Raw genomic sequence first — 11,256 nt, 5'->3', positions numbered from 1 at the left:
CCATCTTGGGAGCCCCAGAAAAAACAGTGCTAAACTGCAAGCTGTTCTGGGCAGTTAGGAGGCAAACTTCTGGCAGAGGTTCAGCATGGCGAGGACAAGCAACTGGTGAGATACTACCTAGATAGGAGGATGAAATGCCTGAGCTACAGGTGTAATTGTGGCTCACATCTAAGTAAGCCGAATTTTACTGCAGAATCCTGTGTACTATGTCCTGTTCTTTCTCTGAAGAATGTGCATACATTTTCATGTTTCAGTTTTTGCTTTCCCCAATTTTTGAGAAAGCAAAACATGAGTTTTTGCTGTTGATCTGGACATTGAGCATATCTAGTAAGACCCATCTGATTTCACTATATCATGGATGAATACGATCTTGTTTGAAGGAATGGACACTGCCATTCAGATTTTCACTGTATTCTGAGAAATAGTAATACAGCTAGAGAATTCACTTAAGTCTTCTCTACTGATACCTCAAATTTGCTCTGGAAATTAAGAAAAGAAAAAATTTAAAACATCTGTCATGCAGTGAAGTTAACATTGACCTACCAAAATAATTTATTCCATCAATCTCATGAATTTTAAGTTAATACGTTAAAGCCTTCCCCACCTGATGTTAGGCGTCTGAAGATGGGATGAGACAAAAGACAATTCTTGGCTTGACTGCTTTTGCATTTTCTGTGCCTTGTGATATGGTGAGGGCCAAGGAGGGCTGTGAGGGGGTTGTTCCTAATGCAAGATATTGAGGGCAGAACCTGTTTGCTTGGTGTGCTCAAAGTACGCTAACTGAATTAGTGACCAACTTTATTATTTGTATATATAAAATTTTGTATATATAAACTTTGTAATATCTTTGAGGTATATATATGTGTGTGTGTATGTAAAACAACTGATCAGAGCATGTCAAAATGAGTGTTACATTAAGGCCATGAAGGCAAGCAGGACAAAGAAGAGTATTGGGGACAAATATGTAGGGGACAGCTGTTTAAGGGACTCTTGTTCCTGATGTTTTGTAGGGTTTCACAGTCAGTGAGATGCCTGAACAGAAGTGCTGGTGAAATAGATTGGAAAAGTGTATTTTCTAAGAGGAAGGGTGCTAAGGAAGAGTTGGTCAGGTCAAGTGAATGACTTGCAATGAGGCTAGAAGATAGGTCTGAGACGGATCAAAGCCAGGTCACTTGGTCCTGGTCTAAGACTCGCTCCATTCTCCTGTGCCTGGGTCTGCCAGCACAGGCAGTGTCCGGTCCTTCCACCACCGCTGTCCCAACAGTAAACCCATTGGGCCTGGCTTTTCTTGTCCTCTGTGGAGAGTGGGAACCTGGGCACTGATTTGTCCTGTACTTTGCAACTCTGCCAGATTCCATGCTGTTGATGTTACTAAATTTGTGAGACTGTAATCTCTGTGCTGTGCTACAGTTAATTTTAAATCTGTGCTGTGAAAGAAGCTCTTTACTATTCTAAAGTTTGCCATAAACTACTATACTTCAGTGGTCTCTTATAAATGGGAAGCTCAGACAGAAGAGGAGTGAGTTTAAATGAACTTTCTCATTGCTCTTCATAATTATGGTTTTTTGGTTTTTGTTTGTTTGTTTGTTTGTTTGTTTTGTTTAATAGCAAGAGCCTTATTTCCCAAGGTGTGGTAATCCTAGCTCTTGCGACTTTATATGATGACTATAAATTTTAAGTACTCTCTGCAGCTGTCTTACAGTGCCTGCTTGAGGATACTCCACTGCCTTGCCTTTCTTCTCTCCCTGCCTCCTCTGGAAGGTCTCATGTATGGGCTTCGTGAGCATTTAGTTGAAATTGGCACATACAGAGTGGTTCATTTTTTTCCTGAATGGACTATTTTACAGGATTACATGCTCATAAAGATACCATCCACATCAGTGGATGTGCCAAAATGTTTTCAGAAGGAATTGATTCCAAAAATGTTTTCTGCCCTACATTTTGAAGTTACCTGCTTTCCTGACTTGCCTCCTGAGCCATACAGAAACTTTTATTCATTGATACAAATAATCATAAGTAGACAGTTTTTCTACTAATGAAAATTCATAATCACTGACTTCATTAGAGTTCTGTCTACTCATAGGTGTCAAATTTAGCCTAGCTTGTATAAAACTATATTCTTTGCACCTAGCTGTATACATATGTGTTTTGCATATACTTCTTAGCCCATAGTAAAATGTGAGTTTTGGGTGTTTTTTTAAAGCCTAGGGTTTTAAGGTATGCAAATACAGTGCAACTGTTCCCCCTCTTGCCTGAATAGCTCTCAAATTTCCACTAGTCTTTATAGGGACGTTGACATTTCAAAGATAACAGATTTCTGAGAATTTTATTAAAATAAAAGCCAGGTCGAAAAGAGTGCTTGTTGAGAGAGCAAGAGTTCAACTCCTAATAGTCACAGAGGAGTTTCTTGGGTCAGATGTTCTGCCCCAAAATGCAGGAAGGTTTCAGGTGGAAGTTCCCTTTTGTTAGACACTCTGAGTTAGAATTTTGTTTTAGACCAATTTTTATTAATTCTGCTATTTGTACAAATACTTAAAAAGCAAAGTTGGTAAAGAAGAGGAAAAGGGGTTGCCATCATCCCCAACAGCTCCTTACTGAATGATCAGAGTGTGGGACTGTGTGGTATGCTATCTCTTTAGGATGATGCAAAATGATGCAGGTGTAAAATTGGATTAATATGAAGTTCTCTGTCATATTTCCACTGGAACGGGTACCGTGGTATTTCTGTTATGTCTAATTGTCTGCCTTCACTATAAGTAATACTACTGCTCTGGAGTCTTTTCCTGTAGGCTGTTGTCCAGGGACTTTTATATGAATCCATCACAGAATCACTTCCAGTAGTAAACAGCTTTTACAACTTGGACAGTATCTTAGAGCATGTTGTGATTTCCCATTCACTGGACTAAAGGTACTAAGTCAATCTGAATTCTAAAACCAGCTATGACTCAATATGTTTAACATTAGTGTCACCATTGTGCAGTGCAGTTTAAGTTGGGAGTCCAGCAATGTTTTTGCTTATTTATATGCCCTTTAATGTTAGAAGCTGTGTCATTGATTCAGTGGGGCGGTTTGCCATTATCTTCTAAAGTTATTTGACGTCTAAGGAACGTTAGAAATCTAATGTTTGAATAATTCTTCAGTATTTTCATTCTTCGGTGTTTTCAAAGTCTGATCTGTAATTTCATAGGATTGGAGTTACTTCAAACCATGTTCTGTATTTCTACCATCTTTGAAACGTCTTTGTTCATGTTTAAGACTAGAGCTAATGAGCAAAGAACATGGATGAAGAAGCATAGATGCTGTAGTGTGGGCAAAGGTGGAGGGGAAGGGGCAGAGTTTCGGGCTGAGGTTTGAACCTTTCCTTCTGAAAAACAGGCAATCCTGGGCATCAAAATGTCTACTGTAGATTTATAAAAATAAATGTTAAAAACATAGGCTACAGCTTACCCTTGGAAAAGCAAAGTGTTGGAGCTGGCCGGGCTGATGAAGCCAGTAGGCCTGGCAGCTCTCTTGTGGCATATCAGCATGATATCACCCATGACAAAACACTAATTTCATAGAAATGTAAATATGAGCAGATCACTAAATGATTTTCTTCTGACTTCCTGTATCTTATGTCCATTAAGTACTGTGTAATACCTGATTTCAAGCTGAAACACTTTAGTTGGTCAAAACTTCATATCCTTGAAAATCTAACATACAGTATGTAATGATGTTTCTGGCAGTTATGTATTTTTTACTTAACCTTATAGGTTTAATGAAAGGTTTTAGATAATTTTTCTCCCTTCAAATCCTGAAAAATTGCTGGTATTATTTGTGATGGTACGCTAACTCAGAAGTGGTTAAAGATGTAATACTAAAAGCTGATTGTTAAATGGGAACAAAACAGTTCAGAAATAAGCTTGAAGGCACTGCTCTGTGCAGTATTGTGTAGCTATAGAACATATTCTGTGAAGTAAGCCATTGAACTTTATAGGTAAATAGGTGCATGTATGTATTAACTTCTAGCTGAATACAGAAAACTTACCAAGCTTTTTAGGAGCAATCTCCTAAGCTTTTGCTGACCTTGAGTAAACCTGACACAAACCCAAAACATAACAGCAAAAGCAGATCTAAGAATGTAAGTGTAAAACTAGATAAACTGCTTGTGGTATGTGAGAGATTTCGATCTGGTTGCTTGATTGTAACTTCCTTTTTTTTTTTTACTATCTCAGTGCTTGTTTTGAGACATTAAAGTTGTTATTGTATGTATATAATACAGAAAGCAAAATCTTAAGATGTACTCATTTCACAAGTATGCTTAGTATGTTTTGGTCAAGTAGTTTATGATTTTAATTTAATTTAATAATCCTGAGAAAACATTGGCCGTGTTTGGATGTCATAGCTGACAAATTAGTTTTGACTATAGCTGCACTTTTAATCTCTCTCCTCATTTCTTTTCAGGGATCTCTCCTCAATCTGCTTAGAGTAACAAAAGCTTGCTACAGCTTTAAAAACAAGCTAGGGAGAGTATTTTTAAGACTGTAGCAGGGCATTGGGAGAAAGCTGTAGTCTTGGTATGCTGTCGTTTTGAAAAAGCAAAAAAATCTCTGTCCTATCCTAAATCTGCAGATAATCAGCAAATGCCTGAGAGATCATGCACGGGATTCATGTTGTCTGACATGGGGAGAAATTACCTTGGATGACAGATATTATAGAGGCTCAGAACTCACTGTGTGCAAAATTACCGCCTGCAAAAACATGCATGCAAAAACATCCTTAGGACTGCCAGAGCATGTGTGCTGAGCTTGTAGGCTGCCATGTGGCGGGGTCTGCTGTGCCGGTGGCTGTAATGGGCTGAGGGCAGCACACTTTTTGCCCAGTCTCCACTGTTGATAGGGAACTTGGAGTGTGGTTGTACTCCAGTTCTGAGCACAGGGATGTTGTGGTAGTTTTGGATGCACAGGGCATCATCTTTCTCTGAAGCTATGAGACTGAAATCCGAAGGGTGGGATCTTGCTCTGTTTGCAACTTGCAAATGTGATGACAAGGACTTCCAAGGCACATTTTGTTGGACTTGTCTTGAAAACAGTCTTGCATGTGGAACCCGTGTGCATCAAAACCAGTAAGTCTGGATAATGCACTTTGGAGTTTTTAAGATCCGTATCAGGGAAATAGAAATTGCCGAAATGATTGACATAAATACTCATTCTCATGGACTTTTCATTACATGATAGATACTTGAGAGCTATCAAAGGTGAGCTGAGCAGGAGGACCCCATCATGCTGGACCTGCTTATTCATCCCCTTTCGTCCTACTGGTTGGGGAAAATAGCTCTGCTTAGAGATTTAAAACTTCTAGTGTATTTGAACGCTTTGGGGATCCAAGAGGCTGTTACATAAAGTATTAGGTCTGGTTTTTGTGTTTGTGGCAGGGAGGGAATGTCATGCACAACAAAACCATTTTGATTCAGGCTATTTAACTCAATTTAGTTTATTGCCAATGAAGATGAAGACAAACAATTAAATAAACACAGAAAACACACCTCATCTTCCCTTTGGACACCTCTCCAACTCCTTCCTGGTCTCCCATCCTCTCACCATAGGTGGCACTCAGTGCCTGGGGTGACTCCTTTTATTTTTTTTTTTTACGCAATTTCTCCATGGGCCATAGTCCCCTCAGCATTATACCTGCTCCCGTGTCTGCTGTCTGCTCCTTCTTGGCCAGCTCTTTGCTCCAGCCCCTGCTCAGGTGTCATCTCCTGTGTCTTTTTTTCTCCAGCCCGAGTCCTGGTCTGTTCTTGTGTCTGCACAGGGCAGTCCCTGACCTCGTACCACATGCTGCAGCACCCTCCCTACCAAAACCGTGTCAATTTAGCCCAGTGTGCAGGGGGAGGGGAGCGGGGTGTGTAATTTTTAAAATTTCTTTTAGCATCATTAACACACCATAAGGGAAGGCAAGTAGGATATCAACTAATGATGTAGAAGTTCATACCTTCTTTTCAGTAGCCTTATTGTTTTTACAGTAACTAAGACAACAGAGTCCCAGCCTTCAGAAGTTGTAGATATTATGGCAATGAAAATAACTTTGTAGTCATGGTAAACAGCAGCGTGGGGAAAGAAATAAGAGGAAGAAGTCTTCAGCACTAGTGTTGGCACAATCTGGTAATAACAGACACGTCAAAGAATAGATACTTTTTTTAAAAAAAGCAAATATTAATTATGGATTAGCAAGGAAAGTTCTTTCTAACCTTCTGTACTAACTTAAGCTTCTTTTGTGAAAGCTTTAATTGGTCTGACATACGGAAAAATGAAACTTTACGTTCTTGTATTCAGTAGTCTGCATTTTTTTGAAAGGGATGTGTTAAGATGTCATAAGAGTGGCTGAAAACACTGTTCATTCAGCTGTTAGGACACAGGCTTTTCTCCTAAACCTAGCTTAGGACTGATCACATATCAATGAATGGATTTCTGTATCAATGAAAAAAAACTGGTGCAACTCTACCTGCTTAAGTGGTACTTCTCATGCTTCTTTAGTCCTCACATTGCCACGCAAATCCAGGAGGACTTTGCACTTATTTTAGTCTGTGTTTGACCATTGTAATGTTGCAGTCTAAGCCAACTGAAAACAGCAGCATATTAGCCTTAATGTGTCTGCCATGCCTGAGCGGACATTTCTAATAGTCAAACTTTGTTACTATGGCATTCTTGTTAGTTTCTTTTCTTTTTGTTCAGCATCAGGATATTTCTGGAAGAATGAATGACTTCTCTTTGTAATTAGTGATGAGTTCTTGTCTTAGTTCCTGTTAGTTTCTTTAATGAATACTAACTACTTTCTGGTAATGAAAGAATGACGAGAAAGCTGAAAGAGGAAGAGAAGAGAGGGAAGAGTAAGGAACTGATAAGGTTTTTTTACAGGATTGCTTTTTCTTATTTAAAGCCGTTCTCTTCTTCCTATCTCAACTCTATATAGGCAAAAGTATGTTTTTTAATTTATGTATGTAAAAATATATATTATTTATTATAAAATATAATTTTTATGTATATTAATTGTCTGAGCACTTAGAAAGGAAAAAAGGAAACTATTCTCCTATTTAACTAATATTAATACTCCTATAACTGATATTACTTCAACTGAATTAATTGAAACGTCCAGACTGGGAGGGCATCATGTCCTGTGTGGATAATGGAAGAACAAAGAATTTAAGTAAAGATTGATCAGCTGAAGTTACAAATCTTGTATATGTTTTATCTATTACCTTTTGTTTGTTTCTGCATGTTTTAGCAAATCTAAAATTTAAGTAGCTCTATAGTATGTTGCTACAGAAAAGTACAGATGACCTAATTGTACAGCAGCTTCGAAACACTTCAGTGGCGCATCAGTGACTGATTCCATAACACATTTAGTCATGTAGACATGAAGTGCATAACTTCCGTTTATTTGAAGAAATAATCATTATAAATGTTGATCATCAAGTGTCAAAACGTTGGTCTAATTCTAGAGGCATCTGAAGTTTAGCATCTTTGTCAGAAAAAAATCCTGATTACCCCAGTAATCTGGCAAAATCATGATTTATCCAACTAGTTTAACGAAGGGAGCTATGCTTTTTTCCACAGTGTAGACACCTTGTCATTCAGCAAAGCTGTAGTTTCAGTTAAAATGTGGAAAGAAAATACTATAACTCTAGTTTTATCAGAAGCGATTAAAAAAGTGTAAGTAAGCTTCATTTATGCTCTTCCATACCTAACTGTAATGTCTATGCCAGACCCACACACGTGCCCTGCAAAGTGCTCTGGTTTGTCTTTGAGCAGCACTGCTGGGCAATCGGCAGGAATACGCAGGCCACCTCGTCAAACAAATTGAGGATATTTAGCTAGGGCTATGGAAGATTTTTGTGCTGATAGTGCAGGAGAGCAGCAACTGAGGGCTGAACAACCGGGCTTTTACTGATGGTCCCTCTTGCTTTAGTTGTATAGTTTTTGCCTACCTTTTACATATTAAAATTCTAACCTGTGGTATGTTGAACGTCCCAGTTGTGTGATGTACTGTACTGTGACAGAATTGAGTGTCAGTGCTGGTCAAATGTGTATTCATTAACCACACATCTACAGTTTGGATTCAGCTCTTCTTTAGTATTTTTAGTTAATGTGGTCAGAGCCTGAATTTTCTCCTTTCAGTGTCAGTCTTCATCCAAGTAATTGTTAGGCTTCTAAGATTTTTGTTTTGATGGGCTCTTTAACCTTCCAGAGTTAAAGAACTGGTTGCATTATGGTAATATGCATCACATTACATTTGAATATGCTTAATTGGGAGGTAAATGCAAAATGTATCTAATATTGAAGACCAGAACTAAAGTTTAAGTATGATTGAAGAAGTAATTGTAGATATTCGAAAGAGCATAAGAATTAGTGTAAAGATTCTGTTAAACAAAAAGGCTATAAAAGTCACCTTTGCATAACCTTAGTTTGTGTGCAAGGGGTTGGGATCAGGAAAACAGCTACCCAACCTCCTGTAGCTTGGTGATTTAGAAGGAGGTGAGTTGGTGCTGAGGGTACAGTGATATCTGTATGGAGGACTAGCATGTGCATTGATCCCCCTGGTCTGTATTCCTTCTCCTTTAGCTTTCACTGCAACTCTCTGTTTCACTGCCTTTGGTCTGTTCTGTCACTTCTTCCAACACCCAACATAGGAGAACACCACATCTTCTGGCAGATGAGCTTCAAGGAGCCTTAACTCCCAGCTGAGTAATATGATTCTGCTGCTGAAAGCAGCTGGTTTCAGCTGCTCTTGCTGCCAAGCAGTAGAGAGATTTCTGAGAGTTCACATGTACCCCTTTGTAATGAGGCCAGATTAAAACCCTTCGACTATGAGTACCCAAACCCATAATTTTTTCTTTTGCTTTTTATTTTGGGCAGAAAAATGTATTAAAAACTCACCTCTTAACGGGAAATAAGGGCAGGGACAAAGGATATGTTTCTTCACATCCTGGAAATGGGAGAAAACGAGAGTCCAAAACCCTAAAAAGTTAAATCCAACTTTAAGTTCTGATACTTAATATCTTTGGGATTTGGTGGCAACATTCCCTGAAGAATACAGCAGTCTTATTTGTCACTAGAATGTAGCTAAATTTAAACTGACAGCTATCTTAGAGATACTAAAATATTTTTAGATTTCTGTGCAATATTATTTGTCCTGGTAATGTTCATGGGGAAAACAAGTTGTATTTCTAAAGTACAGTAGTTTTTTTTACCTTATATAATTTTATTTGCTAAGCAGTTAGCTTTGAACCATGTATATTACACATATTTAGTGTTGCTATGAAAATGTTCAGGTGTGAAGCTCCAAAGAGTGAGGGTTTCACAACACATGTTCCTGGCCCTAATTAATGTTAGTTTTAGAGTAATTGCATTGAATCAGCCAGTTCAGTTTCAGATTACGGCCTAAAATTAGTTAGAATAATCAGAGTATTAAAAGATTTTTGAGAAGATGGGGGTTTGAAGTCCTACAAGTTCTGCAGTGTGCAGTGTAATGAGATGAAGTTACACGTGTATTAATGCCAGTTAGTTTAAAGGGATAGGTGGAGAGTAAGGGCTGGGGAGATGATGGGACAGGGCTGAATCTATATTAGAGATGTCTGTCTTTATCTGACTCTACAGCTGGGTGCTGATTTTTGCCTTAGAAGGCTTGCATTTTGCTTGCATATGTATATTAATGCACTTACCTGCTCTATGTAGCAACACATACAGCAGTTATTAAGAAAAATTTATCATGCAGAATGAAATGTGTACATCCCAGTGGGCACAACTGGCAGATAACTTGATATTATGTACAAGTTAGATTCATGACTTTTGCTCTCTGTCCTTCAGGGAACAACCCATCTTCAGCACCCGAGCTCACGTCTTCCAGATTGACCCAAACACTAAGAAGAACTGGGTTCCCACCAGCAAGCATGCTGTTACTGTGTCCTACTTCTATGACAGCACAAGAAATGTCTACAGGATAATCAGTTTGGATGGCTCAAAGGTAAGTTTTATTTCAGAAAACGTGCTTGCTTCATCAATTTTTGTATTTATTTTCTAGTCTGATGTCCTTCATGTATCTTCTCAGATGCTTTTGTCATTATCTGAGTAACAGATTACTGACATGTTAAAATGGTAACATTGCTTCATTACATGTTTTAAATGCTTTGTTACATGTTTTAAGTGTTTATTCAAAAATGCTGTTTTCCATGTGTTCATATTTACTTTGGTAAATCTATTGCTGAATTTAAGGGATGACCTGTTACTTAGTTAATATTAGGAACAGGCTAAAAAGACATTCCCTGTGAGATGCACTAAAAAGTACAAACAAGGTTACAATAACCTGTTTTCATCTCCGCCTTCAATTGTCTATCAGTACCATTGGCTTCAGCATTACGAAGGACATCTGTTCAGTGCCCATAATCACTTAGTAAATCCTTTGTTACGTAATCTTCCAATTTTTGCTGTAGAGAATGTGAAGATTCCCTCCTAATAAAGCTTTCCATGGTAAGCTTTCATCAAAAGTCAGTTGGTTTGGGTTTGGGGTTTTTTGGTGTTGTTTTTCTTTTTTTTTAGTTAGAAAGGATAATGTGTTGAGCTGCTGTTGTAAGAAACCTTGTCTAAGAAATTAATTTGATGTGGAGAAAATACTTGACTGTTCCTTAGGTTTTACCCCTAGTGGCTATAAAAACAGTAACTTTACAAAGAGCATATCAGAAAATTGCAATAAGGACATTAAAGATATACAGAGTGTAACTAAAAGTTGTAATCCTTTCAAGAGACTTTCATTTGCAACTTCTGGAGATGCATCAGTTCATCATGGCTGGAACTGAAATACTTTGTGAGAGCACAGCAGTATTCACAGGGATTTTGTGGCTGTTTATTGAAAGCTGAAAAATATTACTCTGCATTTTTTAAAAATATCCAGAGTATTGCTATTTTAAGTGAGGAATACTTCTATCATAAAGTAGTATGTAGAAATAGATCTCATAGTCAAAGATCTCTGTATGATACTACTTTAAGTGATTGAGACTCTGGTATCAAAGCCTACCAGAATTTTTCCAACTTTAAGTCTTACTTTGTTTCTTCCCTTCCCAGCCTTCCTTCAAATGATTCTTTTAGAATCATAGAATCATTAAGGTTGGAAGAGACCTCCAAGATCATCGAGTCCAACCGTCAACCCAACACCACCATGCCCACTAAACCATGTCCCTAAGCGCCTCATCTACCCGTCTTTTAAATACTTCCAGGGATGGTG

The 11,256-nt window shown here is 38.1% G+C and overlaps 1 protein-coding gene across 1 annotated transcript in view; it reads left to right on the top strand.

Annotated features, from left to right (window-relative positions):
* Positions 1-11,256, top strand: part of HOMER1 (homer homolog 1 (Drosophila)) — a 93,413-nt gene that overhangs the window by 17,564 nt on the left and 64,593 nt on the right. The window contains exon 2 of the mRNA XM_009327322.1: positions 9,817-10,002. Coding sequence (XP_009325597.1) covers positions 9,817-10,002 — 186 coding nt within the window. The remainder of the gene's footprint in view (positions 1-9,816; positions 10,003-11,256) is intronic.

Source organism: Pygoscelis adeliae, unplaced genomic scaffold, assembly GCF_000699105.1.
Source record: "Pygoscelis adeliae isolate BGI_AS28 unplaced genomic scaffold, ASM69910v1 Scaffold26, whole genome shotgun sequence".
NCBI classification, from domain to species: Eukaryota; Metazoa; Chordata; class Aves; order Sphenisciformes; family Spheniscidae; genus Pygoscelis; species Pygoscelis adeliae.
The sequence above is the reverse complement of the archived record's forward strand: the minus strand, read 5'-3'. Positions and strand labels throughout refer to the sequence as shown.